General features: G+C 38.6%; 1 protein-coding gene across 22 annotated transcripts in view; it reads left to right on the top strand.

Annotated features, from left to right (window-relative positions):
• Window positions 1–18,032, top strand: part of SIPA1L1 (signal induced proliferation associated 1 like 1) — a 219,458-nt gene that overhangs the window by 185,365 nt on the left and 16,061 nt on the right. For all 22 annotated transcript variants that reach the window (XM_074584794.1, XM_074584793.1, XM_074584792.1 and 19 more), the window contains 4 exons: window positions 2,287–2,436; window positions 7,317–7,441; window positions 10,235–10,353; window positions 12,844–13,283. In XM_074584794.1, the coding sequence (XP_074440895.1) occupies window positions 2,287–2,436; window positions 7,317–7,441; window positions 10,235–10,353; window positions 12,844–13,283 (834 nt within the window). The remainder of the gene's footprint in view (window positions 1–2,286; window positions 2,437–7,316; window positions 7,442–10,234; window positions 10,354–12,843; window positions 13,284–18,032) is intronic.

The raw sequence follows: 18,032 nt of genomic DNA, 5'->3' as shown, positions 1-18,032 counted from the left end.
ATTATAAATAAAAGAGAAGCACAGAATATCTTAACTATAGGGGCGTACTGCTAACACAATACTCCTTTTGTCTTGGGAAGTGCCTTTCATCAATAGATTTCAAAGCAGCTCAAAAAGTCAATTCGAACTAATTTACTCTAAAGTTCTTTTGTCTTATTTGTGTGTTTCACATAAAATTAAATGTCTCTCACTATTAAAGATTTTAGTGCTATTGTGACCTGTATCAACAAAATGTATTGCTGCTTTAAATAACAGGATGTCCTACCTGACTGGTTGTTCAGTGCTGTTGTTCAGATTACATTTATAATACAATTTTGTTTGCCCTCGAGGTCTTTCATCTTTGTAAATGAGTTATAACTCCATGACATAGTTCTGAAATCTTGACATTCCTTCTGAACAGTGCTGTCACTTTTTGGTAAGGCACAGGAAGTAAAGAAAAGGCATAGCTGAGTCTGAAGTGAAAATGTAAGCATTTTCCAACAGGAAATCATTTTAGAGAAATTATTCAAGAAGTAATTGGTTTCCTCGCCATAAATTCTAATTTAGTATTGGGAAAAAAGGTCACGCTTTTAAACTGTGTGTTGCTCTGCAAGCATAATTGAGTTTAAACGTGTGTGCCCACACAGGTGAGTGAATGCTATTGAAAGCACATATTTTCGTTGCCTGAACTGTTTTTTTTTTTTCTCTTTATAAGAGTGTCATTGGGAAAATGAACTGCTTGGCTTATGGCTCCCCAAGTTTCCAACTCTTGAACTGTGTTCTTTGCAATCAAATACTTCAGAATTGTTGCTTGATAGATGTGAGAAGTTCAATTTGGTTTGGTAGACTAGAAAGGAATTGCTGGATTTGGTATGGTACTTGTGATGGTCAGGCGTTAGATCATTCCTTTCTTGTCTGGGAAGAAGAGTTATTCTTAGTCATATGCGCTTTATGAAATTCCAGATGATCAAGATGTTTGGTCCAGTCCTACTGCTCTTTCCATTTTCAGACTTTATTTACTGCTTTTTTGCAAAGTGTTGAGGGGGACAAGTGCACATTTGATACATGTACACACACCCAGTCTTTGGAAATATACACATACATAAGTAACATTAATTAGTGCAATGTTTTTTTCATTTTCAAAAGAGTTTTTGAATTTTAAAAGTTCTTACAGTATTGTGATGAGAGCTGGTTAAAATCTGCCACTCCTTTACCAATTAGGCAGCTGGGCTAAGGTATTGTAAATCCCCAGACCCCAGTTGTCTACCGAGACAACTCCGCGTGTTTCACTGAAGTCAGTATGCATTTTTTAAATGTTAAATTGCTATTTAACTCGTGTAAGTTATAGTATTTTTCCCAGTTAAAATGAATAAAGGTTTGCATTCACAGTAGGATTTTGATGTTCATGGATGGCATAATTCAAATTCCACTTAAATCACTGCAGAAGTTCTCAATGGCTTCAGTTACCACCAAGTAGAGCAAAGAACTAGCTGGCAGCAGTGAATTCAGTTGGGGTTTGGGAAACAAAATGCACAAAGGAGAAAATGATCTAAAAAAGCCTTTAACTACAGAACAGGATATACGAGTTGAGCAGTATAAGCCTGCTGCTTCCAGCCATTCTGCCCAGGTACAGGTGTTGCAATTCTAGCCCATTTATTTGCTGTGTGGTTATTCCGACAGGAGAAGGCTTCATGTGACTCAGGTCTGTATTTTCAAACAGAGTTCTGATACATTGAGATGTTTTTATGTTAGAATGTTAAGTTTTTAGGGGGTGGGGTTAAGGTATTTATAAATCACGTTACATTTTTTATTCCTTGTGATTTAATATGGACAAGCTTGACGGCATAGAAATAAGCTTGATACTCTTGGAAGAGTTCACAGAGACGGCTCACTACAGTTAGTTTAAATTTCAGGCAAGTGTCTGTTTTGAGAATTAGAAATATTTTTACTGTTTGTTATTTGTGTGAGGAATGTCATGCTTCATTATTCCTTACAAGCAATCTGTAAAAACAAATCAAGACTTGAGAAAATGGGGTGTTTTCCTAGTGTGTGTCGGGAATTTCTTCCCAGACTTGCCTCTCTTCATTTACTCCTCTGCATTCAGCTTTTTAGAGCTGATTTTCCATGGTTTCCAATAGGTTAATAAGAGAAAAATGTCTGATCCTTCAACTGACTTCATTTCTGCTGTCTCCATGGTGCCATGTTCTTTGCTGATGTGACAGTTTGCATAATGTTGTCCTTCTTGCTTTGCGCTATGATGTTGCTGTTCAGTATTGCTGATTTGACTGGTTCATTTGCTCTGAACAGGTTGTCTCCCGGTTCCGATGTCTACGTCACAGTCTCATCCATTGCCTTAGCAAGGTCGCAACAATGCCGTAATTCTCCAAGCAACTTATCATCCTCAAGTGAGACTGGCTCTGGTGGGGGCACATACAGACAAAAATCTATGCCAGAAGGGTAGGCACCAGACTTTTTTCGTACTCTTTTTAGGCAGGTTTTTTGTTCTCTGTTCCATTTGTTGTATATTGAACTAAAGGAGTGCTTACACAGCCTCCTTTCAGCTGTTGTTTATGTGCATTAAAAACATGCTTGTTTTCAAAAATCACTGTCATGCTTCTTGGAAAAACTGTTTTAAAAATCCCTTACTTCCACCTTTTCCCTCTGCGACCTAACCTCTCTCTCTGATCCTAGTCTACAACAGCTCAGGTTACTATACAAAGGGACCTTAATGTATTTTAAAATCTTCAGTAAAGGTACTGGTTTCATGTTGCAAATCGCTTCATTTTACAGGCTTCGATTCTAAAATAAAATAAATGATCTGTTTGGGACTTTGCAGTCTGTGCTAATAGTTGGAGCAAGGTAGCGTTGAGTGCCACTAAGGCTTCAGATCTGTAGGCACAAAAGTGATAAGGAATCCACAGCTGGCATTTTTTTCACATATTCAGAGTCATCCTCTTTTAAGGTGCTTTCTTCCAACTTCCCAGAAATCTTCAAACTCTGAAGTGATCCAGTGTCAACGTAAGGGGCAACTTGTAGAGGAAGAAATTAAATCTGTATCATTTTCAGAGAGCACTGAAAGGAACAATAAATCAAGCATCTCCAAGTAGGGAAAAAAATAATTGGCGGCAGAAGAGCTGTCTACCACATTCCAAATTACTTCCTATAGAGAAGATGAAGTGTCGAAACTGCTGATAGTTCACACTGCAGATCTTCTCTCTGAAGTCTTCTTGAGCACGTTGCAGGTCATTGCGTGTAATCCCATTCTAGTTTGGGTCTTTTATAAGGTAGAAGTGTCTTTTTCTCTATTTAAAAAAAAAATAATTAGTAGTTTTCAGGAACTGCTTAGCACAAGGCACTGTCTTTTGCCTGTTTAGGTGCCTGTTATGGGGACAGTGCTCTGTGTTGGGCCAGAGAATGCTGTTCTGAGCATGTGTTTGAACAAGGGCTACTTCTTGCTCCAGAGCACTGAAGCTTTGTCTTCCCTGTCCTTCTTGCAGCTCAGTGTGAGGCTTTCTGAAAAGACCTTCTCTTCCGTGCTGCATGCCTTCATAAAGGCTTTGATTCATGAGAATATCAGGCCTGCTCGGGTCATTATTTAAGTTTGTGCTTAAGTCATGCTGACTATTAGGAGATTGGCTCTGAAGCCATTAAACTTTGCTGTAAGGAAACTAAATAGAAATGTGTCCAGAGCTCTGCAGCTGGAAAAAGCACTTAACCTCTTTATACACTGCGTACTTCCAGGCTCATTCATGCCAGCAGCACTTGTGTTGCCTTGAATTCTGAAGAGCAGCTTGTGCTCCCGATATCTTGTCTGCTCTTTTCCAACTACGTCATTTGCTCTACAAAAAAGGTATTGCTGCCATATGTCCTTTGACCATCACAACCATAACAGCTTGAGTAGGAAGGGATTTTCAGACATGCTGGGATTTTTGTTTTGAATTGGCCTCAGAGCACACCAGCACCCATCCCAACACTTTTCCATCTTTTAAGTTAATTATACACATACGTTCACTACAGCATTCTTTGGTTCAGCAGAGATGTGTCCTAGAAACCTTGCGTATATAGTCTTTTTGGTTTTGAAGTTTTAATTTGGTGCAAGGAAACCCTGTTTCAATGGAATAATGGAAGAAGTAATTAATACGTGAACTTTGCGTGCTTCTTATTGGATGCTTTTTTTAAGAAAAAAAAAGAAAAATCACTTATTAAAGTCCAGTTATTTGACTATTATGTTCTATTCTTATAGGAAGAGCATTTTGCCTCTCATACTGTCTGTCCATACACACGAATCATATTTACTCAGGACTTTCCAAACATTTTCTACCAGGCTAAATGGAAAACATGAAAAATGTAATTATGCAGGAAACTTTCCCTTGCCTCAATAAGCAAAGTAATGTGTCACATTACTAAAAATCATTGCAGTTCCCTGTCCATCTTCTGTTGAGATTTGTCTGAGAGACCAGATTCAGGGCGGCGCTGTAGCGATGTTTGATGTACCAGGCAGAGCTGTTCAACAATCAGCCCGTATATCTTGTTAAAATAGGGGAGAGATATTGTAGTGTTCAATTGCTAAGAAGTTGGAGAGAAAGATGGACTGGAGTAGGGGCCGAGGGGGCACCACGTCCTGAAGGTAATCTTCCCCAGGTGAGGCTCCAGTGGGCTCTACGTCTGCCAGTCTCTGAGATTTCCCAGCGCAGGAAATCTCAACTGCATAATTTGTGTATGCACTTTTTTTTTGTTGCATGATAGATTTTTGGCCAGATTTGGAAAGCATGGGTATGAGTCCAACGTCTGTCAGACATCGGTAAGAGCAGTAACTGCTGCCTCTTCCAGATTATTGGTCCATATCCTGAGTTGGGTATGGGCAAAAACTTCACTGACTTCAAGAACTTCCAGATTGGTCTTGATCTATTTCTGTGCGTTTTGTATACTTATCCTGTGTTACCTGAAGGTATGTATATGTAGTAATGGGCTGCAGAATGTAAAAACGAAATTAAAAAATACTGAAGTAATGAGTTTCTTCTTATGACATATATATAAAATTGAATATTTAAACAGTTTCACTGATCTTATAATCCAGATTGATTTCTCCTTTGAGTTTTTTGGGTTCATTCCTACATACCGTGTTAGACTATATATTTTATATATTTAAGCAGTATAGAATATGGCGCCACCTGCATTTATTATTCCTGCTTTTAGATAGCCCACTTTGTGTAAAAAGAGCCATCTAAAGACGTTTCTTGCTCCTTAATTAGTAGAGCAGTGATTTTAATGAAATAAAATGAGAAACGTGGTGATTTTGTGTATCTCTAATCTTGAAAAAAAGATCCCACTCCATAAAATATGCCAAATGCAAACCTGACTGCTTTTATACGTACGAACATTATGGGGTTTAGGTAAGAGGACAATGCTTAGAAAGTAAAATATTGGTGCAGCACGATTTCATAACACCGAGGTTTCTTGGGGTTTGGGCTATTTCTTTTAGATACCAACTTCTAGTTATTTTATCCTGAAAAGATATTCTTCCCAAAATACAAGTCCTAAAGTTTGAAAACTACCTCAGATCAGTGTTTAAAGATTCAATCAGCTTTTGAAATGTTGTGTTTGGACTTTTTATGTACCTGTCGAATTGGTATCAAATTCATCATGTTTGATTTAGGTATTTGATTAAGTGAAATCCTAGCTAGTCCGTGTGAATAGAAAAGGAAAAGCATTACTCGCTTCATGCAATTTCAGTGTAAATTGTTTGCATTCAGAAGGCAAATATACCCAGGTTTTCTTCACTTTTTTTTATTCATCAAACCGTATGTTGACTGTACCAGGGAGTGGTGAACAAAAGGGGGAAGTAGGGTCATGTTTGGTTAAAATTTAGAAGGCCCGAATTTCAAAATGTGGCATTTTGGAGCTGTGCTGCATGTACAGGCGTGTTCCAGCTGCTTGTCTTTAGGGGTGGGAGTGAGATTTTGTTGTTCTGAGTCATACGATGTTTCTTTGGTGGGTTCGTCTGAGTTAACAAGTACATGACCTTTCAAATGGCACAACCGCATTGAACTTGTTCTGGCAGTTTGGCAGCAGATGTCCGTTCGACATTGGAGGTCATGTGGGGCAGTCTGTAGTGAGTTGAGTGAGTAGAAAGCACAGTTTGAGTATTTTATTTTCTGTTATTACGTTAGACACTTTGAGATAGAGAAACTGCTTGATATATATAGAATATATCGGCTCGTAATTCTTTTGGGTGTTACTCTGTGCATGTAGAGTTTTGGGAATTGTTTTGCCTTCAGGGTATGTCTGGTACAAAAAAAAAAAGCACCTCGGAAATGCATTATTCTTGACAAATTCTTAATTCTGCTAATTCTGAACTCAATTATAATTCATATAGACTTGTAAGTGATTTTTATGCAATACAGAATTATAGATTTAATTCTTACAGGCTTTTAGGCATATAGGGCATGTAGACAGGTACGGCACAGAGGCACTGTGTGTGTCCTTTGTCATTAGATCGTTCTTGAGTTTACTGTATCTTCATTGAACTTTCCAAAATCCATCTGACTAATCCAGCAGGATTTGCAAACAAAGTCCATTGAACGCAGTTTTCCTTTTGCTCTGTATGCTTTCTTCTACAGCAGTAGGTGTACTTGTCTCACTGCTTTCCTACAACTGTATTTAGTTTACAATAACCAACTCAAATTATTTTATGGTCAAATAACTTAATAATTTACAGAATATATAACCCCCGGGTTTTGGGAATCCAGAACTAATACAGTCAATTTTATAAACACTTATTTAAAATATGTGGCAGTGCCAAATGAACCTATATTGTTTGTATATATGTCTGCATCACCTAGGTATGACCTTACTAGTCTTTTGCTTAGAACCCAGGAAAGTGGCTGAGATCCACGGGATTGTCCCAACAAACTTTCTGATGCTCACATTGACTAGTTCGAGGTAGTGCCTTCCCAGTTAAAAGGATCCATTCTTGATATCTTTTCCCAATAAACACACCTCATTTCCATATGTGGCTTTTATCCAAACTTTTAAGTTTTACTCATTGTGGTCAATTTTCTGTAACCGTGTAACGGTCTGGTTACCTCTCCATGTAAACATCTATGTAAATGAACACTAATAATTTTATTTCTGGATGTTTTCGTCTGTTGTTTTGGTGTGGTTTTTTTAATGCTATGCACCGTAACCAGATGTTCTTGATCAAAGGTGCTCAATAAATTGTGTACTGTAATCTTATACATTAAGGGTGCTAAATGGGTCCTGAGAGTTGGCACAAAAATTTAATGGAAAAGCATTATAAATCCCTCACTGCTTTGTTTTTTGGGATGTCACAACAGGTTTGGAATTAGCCGTAGATCCCCTGCTTCCATTGACAGGCAGAACACGCAATCCGATACAGGTGGTAGCGGCAAATCCACACCCAGCTGGCAAAGAAGTGAGGACAGTATCGCTGACCAGATGGGTAGGTAATTAATTCTTTACAATGAGCAAGTGGTGCTAACCACAAGGTGACTTTGGCAATATCTCTCCATGCAGAGAGAAAACCCTCTTAAGCACCGTGTTTTCAGTGTCTTTGAAAGTTAACCTTGTTCATCAGGATGAATAATTAGGTCTGGAGCATATACTAGCTTCTCCAGTCTGTTTCCTTGAGATCTATGAGCATCACCTGAGAAAGAACTGATTTCAGTTCTTCATTTGATGGCGGAACTAAATCTACCTTAATGCTCTTACCCTGAAACGCTCTGTCTGTTTAGAAGAGGTTGGGTAGGCACACTTACTAATTTGTCTTGCTGGTTGAGGACTTGTTTGACCTCACCTACTCTCCCGAGTGGCTTGGCTTAGTTTACTTTTTGCTTAGTTTGTCTGAAGCGTTTGTGATGCTCCCTTTCAAACGGTGCTATATAAATGCAAATTGATTGTTTGATCATTGAAGCTATAAAAATACCATGTACAAAAATGTAAAAAATGCAATTAAAGTTTAAATAGTGAAGTAAATCTATAGCTTGGTAATCGCCTTCCGCCAGTGTATACATTTTCATTGCACTTGGCAATTAAGCTGTCAGCTGAGGGAACATATTAACTACATAAAACAGCTGGGTACTGAGAATTTGCATTGTTAAGCCTTCATTTGAAGTTTCTGCACATAGACCTTTTGCTACAGCTATGACTTGACTTGAGTGGATACCGATGAGATGACACCCATGAAATGTCCTGTCTACAAACAACATTGATCCAACATGACGACCATGGTCAAGATTGCTACATTGGTTTTTTCTAACTTTGTTACCATAGATTAAACAATTCGATAATTTTTCTATTGTACACATAGAGCATCATTTTACTGCATCACAGCTTTTGTTCCATATAAATGGACTAGCGTTGAACACAGAATAAGGTTCAGTGAGATCAGCAGGAGTTTAAGGCAAATGGCAGCCTCAAGCTCCGGAGATGTACTTTGTTCACATACCTTCACAGCCTCAGTGAGCTGTGCCTTGTTATTGGAGCCATCTGTCAGTCCCTCCCTCACAACTCCCCCCCATACCTCTCACTGAAAAGCTGTGATTATACTCATCTGCAGTTCTGATTTTGACAGAATGATTTTTAATCGCATATGTTTTGATACTGTTGTGATGGTAACGATGCATGTAAAACTGATCTTTTGCTCAGCATTACTTTTGCAGACCAACAGTTGGGTGTTGATGCTGGCACTGCGTGGAGCTGCCAGCAAGTTCTGTTGTACAATGTCAGGTGTCACCGTATTAACAAAATAAATAAATAAATAAACAGGAAAGAACAGGAAAAATTGTGTGGTAGAAGCGATGGCTCCGGCATTTGGCAAAGGCTGAGAAATGCATACTGACACATAATCCCTTTATTTTATCTCTTGTGTATTGTCCTGCATTCATAGAGTCGCAGTTGGAAGCTGCATCTCTGACTGGAGACTTTATTGCCAGTCTGGTGAATCTAGGTGAAAGTTTGGTTCTTTGCCAAATAAGCACATTTCCCCTTGGGATAATCTGTCTCAAGGTAAATAAGGCATCAGGTGCAGTGAATCCCCACGCTCACTCCTTTGTGGTCCATTCTTAGCTACAGAAGACCTTTGTTCTCTGTGCACCAACACTGCTTGCTACCACTTGCCGGGGGAATCAAGTTTTAATTTTTTTTATATTTTTTTAATATTAAAAAAATATTAATTTGTTTTTTTAAAAAGCTAGTAATGCTGCAGATCAAGGAGAACAAACTGAACTGTAGTTGCGTTGGGGAAAGCACTGCTAATTTCCATGCATATTCTTAAGTACTTGATGTTCATACGCACATATTCTATTTAAAAATCAGTGTTTTTAGCAGTGCAGAATATTGCATAACCACAGGAGAGAAGATACATATAAAAAGTCACAACTCAGAGAGGCTCTTTAAAATACTGACCTTGGGCTCTGAGAAGGCACTTACCTGCCTGATGGGCTGTGTCTGAATACGCTCTAGACCTCCATAGTTATCTCCTGGGAAAAAATAAGTTTAACTGTCAAAGAGCACTCCTCTGAGCGTCCATGTAAGACAGCGATAAGAATTCCATACACTTTCATCAGGTTTAGTTTAATAAATATTCCTTTTGTACATCTATGCAGTTTCCACATTCACAGACATCAATTTTTAAGGGAATATTGTGATTTCAACAGATTTTTGCTATCTCTTCAGTTAGAAAGTGTTTATTTAACTCACCTTAACTTTGACAGGAAATATGTGTACTAGTTGTGGAGAAAATGTGTTCATTTAAGTGATCACTGTAGACTTTCGCTATTGTCCTGCCTTGCGTAGAATACAATTAAAGGAAATGTGGATCTTCAGGTTTTTTTAATCTCTTGTCCACAAGCAACGTGCATATAGAGATACAATGTCAATACACTGTGAAAAATGAATATTCTGCTGTTTTAATGCTCTGATACAGTGCTGTTGGACAAGGCATGGTACCATTCAGGTTGTTCTAACAAAAGCCAGGGCGGTGGCTGCTGGTTTTTCATGAAGTCTTAATGATTTACGCCAGGCAGGAATTGGGCCCTCACTTACTCACCTGTCTTGTTGTAATATGTTTTTTGTTTTTTTTTTTTAATTTGGAATGAATTTTGTATTAGGTATCCAAAGTTTTTTGGCTAATGGTAGTCTTGGGAAAAAATGCAGTGTAAAATTAGGTTACGCATTTTCTTAGCTTGTTGCACTGCATGTGCCCTTCAGTACATCGTTGTGTGCTGTATTGCAGAACCAACGTGCCATCTCCCAGCGGTATCAAAAGTACTGCCATCCTTCAGAGAAAGCCCCAGCGGAAGACTGATGAGACAGGATCCTGTGGTTCACTTGTCTCCAAATAAGCAGGGTCATGTAAGTTACCCTAAAAAAGGAATTAATTTAATGTTTCAATGCTTCATAAGCTCTTGATACCAAAAGTGTTGTTCAAAGTTATATTTAGAGTGTCAGTTAAGAAAGAAAAAACATCCTCAAGCCCTGTTCCTTACTAGAACATGGAGGAAGCAGTAGAGCAGACCTGTTATTTTCTGAATCCTACAGAAGCTAAGCACAGCCTACTGAAATATTTATTAGTTAATAAAAGTTTTGTTGCCAGTTGAACAGCAATGTCTTGTCTGTTGTCTTGTGATAAGTAGAGGATTTGTGGGAGTTTGCAGAACTATTCCTAGGCCTCACATGTGAGACTTGAAGTTTACTAATATATTTCTTAATGCAAGACTTGGAAGGCTGCTGCTTTAGAACAGAATAGTGATCTTGCTTTTGGTTTTGTATTTTCTCCACTTTCCTCATCTCGTGCAACTTCATTTCCATAACCTACCTTGCACAGTGTTGGAAGACTTTGTCTGAAAAGTCTGCTGGAATCCTGCTGGAAAAAAGTCTTTCTTGTTTTATTTCTGTTTAGTGGCTAAGTGGTAAATTCTGCTTTTCTGTCTTTGCAGAGTTAGATATTTACACCTTTTGGAGACTGTCGCTTCCTGATGTACAAACAGAGAGAATGGTCATAAATTCAAAATGTCTCGAAGATTATTTAAGTCACTAGACTCAAAACCCCCACCCTTTAAACTTTAAATTACCTAAAAAGCTGCATCACTTGGGTTTTTTTATTTATTTGTACAGTCAGCTAAAATACAGAGTTGTGTTGCATGATTATGCTGAAAGTATTAGTTGCATTTATTTAGGTGTGAGAAAGTCTTTAATTGGTTCCTGTTACTTGCTCCTGCTTACCAGCATTCTTCTTTCAATACAGTTGGCAGTGTTGCTTTTAGGATATTAATTCATAACAACACATCTTTATTATTTATTAAAAAGGAAAAAAGAAACACAAACCACACGCACACACCCCAAAAAATCCCAACACCACCACACCTGTCTTCGTATTTTTAGGAGCACAAACTAGTTTTTATATTTAGATTGTCCTGTTTTCCATGAAATGTATTTGACCGTATAATGATGTCATACATAACTCATTAGCTTGCGTGCAAAGTGCAGTGCTGGGATTATTAATGCTTGCGTTCTTCTCATTTAGTCATTGTTAAAGTCTTTATTATGTGGACAGATGGATGGGGGGGAGTGATGCAGTTCCTAATGAAGAGCACTAACTTTAATTGCAGATAACTATAAGTCCAGGTCAGCTTAATATTCCGCCTATTTTTCTGCCAGTTCTTTCTTTAGTATAATAAGAAATGCAAATGCTGAAACTTCTTGCTCTCTGTCCACTGTACATCCACTGTCTGTTTTCCCTCTTTTCCAGTGAAAACAGAAACTATCTAATCTTTTATACTTGGCTGGGATCTCTGCCTGTGCCTGTTCAGTAAAACTCCAGGGGCAGACAAATAGGAAAGGTGGTTCTAAGTCTCCTTTCCATCCCTCCCCTTATTCCTGGGCCATCTGGTCACCAAACAAGGCCATTGTCTATGAAAAAACTGCTCTGGTTCTGATTATATAGGCGATCAGAGCGATCATTCTATAGATGGAAACTAAAATTAAGGAATTCAGATGGATATAAATAGCCCAAAGGGAGGTGAGCTACTAAGCAATGATGAGTGTATGGCAAGACATTCTTCCTATAATGGGATATTCCACCGGTGTCCACTATGGAATTGAGGGCTTCCGGTTTCTTCATAACAGCTGTCTGTAACCGAGGACAGAACACACAAACCAGCCAGACGCTGGCATGCGCTGGTGGGACAACTTCAAAGCACTGCATTAAAGCTTCCTTTCTTGCAATTTTGCCTTTTGGAAAACCATTTCAGATTAGTTAAATGGCATTTCAGTGGTCATTTGCAAAGAACGCTCCTGCTGAGGAGGAAATACACCCTACTACAAAGGGGTGAGAAGAGCAGTGGTTATTTTGCCCTGCTTTAACCTTTTGATAGGTAATTGGATTATTAAAATAACATGTGCGCTTTCTGTGGATTAGTTATGTTTCATGTTATAAAACATTGGATTCTTAAAATCAGAATATTTTTAATTACAGTGGTTATAAACAAAGGCAAAGTCTACACAGTTCAGCCAATTTCATTGGACTGGGCTGAGCAGAATAATGTAAAGACAAAATACAAACAACTCAGGCTTTCCCTGAATACTTAAGACATGGCTTCTATATCCATATGAAAGATTTATTTTTTATGTGCACCCAGAACAGAGCACATGCATTGTGTCGGAAAGAAATTTTTAGAGTTTATTACTCTCGTCAATGTACCTATCCAATATCTCAAGGGTAGAAGAGCTCCTTTTGTGCAGTGGTGACTTCTGTAATCGTTTATTTCCTTTTCTTTTTTATTGCCGTAATTCTGAAATAAACCTACAAGTGTTGGGTTTTTCTGATTGTTGTTGCTTCTGTAGTCTGACAGCCACTACTCCAGCCATTCCAGCAGCAATACTCTCTCCAGCAATGCCTCCAGTGCTCACAGTGATGAGAAATGGTACGACAGCGGAGAGCGCACCGAGTCAGAGCTGAACAGCTACAACTACCTTCAAGGGACTTCAGCCGACAGTGGCATAGATACCACTTCTTACGGACCTAGCCATGGCAGCACTGCCTCCCTGGGAGCAGCAACATCTCCCCGTACGGGGCTAACAAAGGAGAAGGTGGCACCCCTGTGGCACAGCTCCAGCGAAGTGGTCTCCATTGCAGACAGGACACTGGAAAAAGAGAGCCACATAGACCGAAAGACCGAGTCTTCACTGAGTCTGGATATTCACAGCAAGAGTCAACCAGCCTCCAATCCTCTAACGAGGGAGAATAGTGCTTATAGTCTTAGTGATGCCGTCTCGCATACAAGGTAATTTTCACCTCTTATGAGATTGACCCCTCCACACTCGTTTTCCCATTCTCACTCTCTAGCCTATCAACAGTGAGAAACTGATGTTGAACAGAGGTTTCTACTTATGCTAACCAGTGTTTTGAAAGATCTCGCTGTGCAGAATGCTTGAAAATTAAGACCACCTTTAGTCTTCGCATCTGCTACTGCTTATGACAATAAAGAATGTCTTTGAGAGCATATTCCATACTGCTGCTACTAAACTAACATAAGACAGACAAGTCTGATGTGTTTATAAGGAATATATTGCAAAAACTGCGGGTCATATATGGATCAGAAAGGAGATGAGTTCATTTTATTAATGAACATAATATTTAATATGTGTGTGTTTAATATGAGGTTCTTTTTCAGTATGCGTTTCAGATGTTTTGCATTTTTTTCCCCAGTCTTTGTTTAGAAATCTGCCTGCAGTCAGTATGATCAAGGCTGAGAGCAAGTTGCTTGGAAGTCCTATCGTGTAGATTTTAATCTCATTCTGCCGCAAGCTTGTCGGTATGACACATTGCAGTCGCCTTCTCTTTCTCCCTCAGTTTTGCCACTTGTAAAATTGGCAATATCAAGTACATGTATAATGTGCTTGAACACCTCAGATGGAAGATACACACTTTACAATTTAATCAGAGCTGCAAGAGGCAGAAAATATTTTAGACCATTTTCCTAACCCATTTCCCAAGAAGTATTCAGTGCGCTTTTTGAAAAATACTCATATTGTGTCACATTAGCAACAAGAAAAAAACACGGGTCTTTCAAGGAAGATGTGTGATCATCATAATTTGTTGGCCTTGCAGAGCCTGAGTGTTGCACTTTTATTTTTAAGGCACATCTGTTTTGAGTGGGCAGCTAAAATACCTACAGGCTGTAAGTCTGAAGCAATTTTTGTTAATTGTTTCGAGCAAAGCTACGTTCATACAAGGCTAGATGTTTATCAGACAGTTTTAACAACTCCTCATACAGTAGCTGCAAACAGGGGGTTGTCATAGAGACTCTAATGCAGTGAACAGTCTCCATGTACTTTGTCATGGTAATTTTGACTAAACAGTCTATCAATGCTGGTCCTGCTCTGTTTTTCTGCCTCTTGTGGTTGGCCATTTTTAGCACTAGAGCTTATGTTCAGTTGGTATAAATCCCAGCCAGGTCTTTGAGACTGGTGTTTCCAGTAGCTGTGCTTGCATGAAGGACTTGAGCAAGTCTGTAGAAAAAACTATGCGGAGGGATTTACTTAGATTTTGGGCAATGTTAGCATGTGCCCCTTTTTTGAAGGTAAAAATCTATATGGTGGTCATCTACAGTTTTATACCTTTAATTTTAAGACAAGTATGTTTATATGCATTTTTTTAACGTTCATTAGAATTTGCCATGTGCCCTGTGATACTTGTCTGAATGTAACTAGCAGTAGCATTAAATGTGAGATTCTTGTACAAAATGCTGATTGTAATAAAGTTGTTAGTAGCATTTCCATTTGGAAGGATTTTTTCAGAAGTGACTTAAGCCTGGAAAACGTACATGTAACTCTTGGAAGCTTTATTGTAAAGGTGTGCCTAATGGCATCTTTGTACAGCTGAGGTTCTGGTTTCCTCTTCTCTGGACACCCAATAGGGTTAGTTCAGTAGAAAAGCTGAGAAAATTTAATAGAAACCTGTCTTTGCAGGGCAGGCATACCCTGACAGCTCTCATCTTTGTCTTCCATGGATATACTTTTCAATTTGATTGCAAACTTAAGTCCAGGATGCTGTCTCATTGTTGATTATATGATAGCATTGTGTCTCCAAACATGGTATTTTCTCTGGTTGATTTGGACTAATTTATGTGATGATACTGAAATGATTCTCTAGTGGTTTTGGGGGGCTGTTACTGAAATTTCCAGATAAAGGTTCCCCAGGCTTTATGCTAGAGAAAAGCATTGGGTTCTTTTTTCCAGTTCCATTTAAAAATCAGATGTTAAGAACACAGCTCTTTGGAAAGAGGAGTAGTAGCAATTTGTAGAACACATGTAAGGGCATGATACTTGAGAAATACTGTGATCCTTGCACCCACATCATTTATTTTGGTGGAGAAAAAAACAGATTGACTTGTGTTCCTTCTTTATTATTTCTTATTTTTGAAAACTAGAACATGTGTTTCATGCCTCACAATAAAGCAAAGGCACAGTCTGGGCTAAAAAAGCTTTCATTTTGTTTCTCATGACATCCTCTGTTGGTGGTTGCGCGCTGAACAGCAGTGCGGGCCTGAGGAGACCCTGGCTCCAGCTGTTTGCTCCCAGCTCTCCCATAGCTCTTTCTATGGAGGCACAATAGCTTGGAGCTGGAGGCTTGTTGAACTGGCACTTCCAAAATGTAACCACAGCTGCCTGCATCAGGGAGGTGAAGGAGGGGAGGCTAAAGGATGATTCTGAACTGACTACTTTTCGTGAGAAATGAACAGCTTAATTGGTGTGTTTCTCTATCAGTTTCTAAATTGTTATCCGTTGTTGCTTCTCGCTTCTTTACCTTTTGCCTGTGGATGCCAGAATGTCTGTAATGTCTTTAGAGTCGGATTTCTGAGCAAGAAGAAAAGGAATTTGGCCCTAAAAAGAACTCGGTGACAAAAGAAAAGAAAATAACCACAAATCAGAGTGTTTGTGTCTGTAGAAGACAGGAGCGATAATTAGCGTTCAGATCATTTGATGGTGCATAAAAGAACTTGTACCTGAGAATTGGTGGCAAAATGTAAATTATAGTGATTAACTTTTACAGCAGAGCTTCTGGCTGGGTTTTATTTTTCTTCTCCACCCCCATTCCCAAAGTCCTTCCTGATGATTGTGCAGATTTCTCATAGCATCCCAGGAGAATTGCATTATGTAGGCCAGTAATTATACAGCATCATTATAGCTGAATGTCATTAAATGAAGCCGTATGCGCTGATGGCATGAATTCCCTAGGAAAAAAAATTAAATCAAACTTTCATTTCCACCTAAACTACATGACTTCTTATGGTCCTCTTACCAAACTAAAAGGAAAATCGTGGCTATTTCTAAACAAGTATCTTTTTCATTACTTCTAATAATTTTAAGATACTTAAAATATTATTTCATGATTGTAGAATACTTTTATGAATGGCTCATCTGCAGTTCTTGTAGATTGTCATGTAGTTTTTGGATTTTTCCTTAATCCTTGATGTCTCGATAATTGAGATGGGGAGGTGGGGGACCAACAGTGGCTATCTCTGTGTCCTGAGACTGAGGACTGAATTTCTTCCAGATATAATCAAGCTAATCCAGGTGTCTGTTACAGCATGAGGACTCCTCTGCATGCTTCCTGGTGTCGAAGACTCTTAATAACTTCCCATTACTACTATAGTGCTCCAGCTCCGATTTAGTTTTTCTAGACTTTATCCAAAGCCTTTCACTCTCCAGATACACTCTCAGTTAACAAGTGTGGCGGTGTCCCATTGCCCTGCCTGTCTTTACTTGTAGGGTGAAAAGCTTCAGTCGTATCCACAGGTCTGTGCATAGTTCCTGAAGCAGAGCATCCTCCCAAAATACTATATTGGAAAACCACAGCTCAAAATATGCAATGCACTTTAAAGAAAAGTGTATTTAAAACTGTATGCTAATTTTCTTGCTTATTTGCTGGGCTGCTCTTGGCATCTATTATATGATACATATTATAACAAATATTAAAATAATAATACTTAAAATACACAATGTGTATACACAATATTATATCTAATTATGTGTTATAATTATTTTAATATATACATGTGTTTTATATATAGGTTTTATGTAGAGCATACTGAACATCATTTTTTACCCTGTTTGCCTAGTAATATTTAAGGATCAACACTACCGTCCTGTCTAGTTGTTGGTGGTTTTTATCATGAAATGTTTTCTCATAACTAGCACTTCCCTGAAAACTGCCAGATAGGTTAAAGAATTCTGAAACAAGATCAGAACTTCGCGTTTCTTACACTGAAGCAAAAGACTGGTCCACTTCTTGAGTGTATTTAGAAGGGGGTAAAAATGAAAAAAAAAAAAAAATAAAAAAAAGCCCCATACATTTTCTTCAACAACGTGCATCTTCCCTAAATCTTGGCGGTTTAATTTTGTGGTGGTGATGCCTCACAGATGGGCTGGTTTACTCAGCATGTGTAGGAGTTTTCTTTTGGTATTGAAAAAGAAGGGAAAAGGGGGAATGAAAAATTTACTGCCTCTCCCCCTAGCTCTTATTTTTCTCTGCTTTCTTGCCATAAATTATGTTTACTTATATCCGTTACGAGTGTTGTGATGTGCAGCACCAAATACATGGGCTTGATAGACAGGAAAATCTCTTCCTATATTTTCCCAATCTGCCACCTTTTGTATAGGCCTTTCAAATGTACAGATGGAGGGAAGAAAAAAAAAATAATTCTATGATACAAAATCTGTATTATTGTCATTTGATCTGCATACGTATGGGGAGATGCATCTTGCCCCTGATGTGAGGGACTTCCCAGCCACCTCCATGTACATTAGATGGGAGCGTGGGCTGCAGCAGCCGGTGCTGTTTGAGGTGGGGAGACCACAGTCCACTGGGACTCCTCATTAAATCCACAGCACTTTACTGTTGGGACTCATGGCGCTTAACTTGAGCCATATGAAAATGAAACGTAGTTAAAGGTGACTTTTTAGACGCCATCTGTTGTCAATGGAGAGTGAGGAGTAATTCCAAAGCATTAATTCTTCCTGTGTATCTG

The sequence above is a fragment of the Larus michahellis genome, chromosome 4 (genome assembly GCF_964199755.1).
Source record: "Larus michahellis chromosome 4, bLarMic1.1, whole genome shotgun sequence".
In the NCBI taxonomy this organism is placed as follows: Eukaryota; Metazoa; Chordata; class Aves; order Charadriiformes; family Laridae; genus Larus; species Larus michahellis.
Note: the sequence above shows the minus strand (reverse complement) of the source record. Positions and strands in the feature narration are given on the sequence as shown.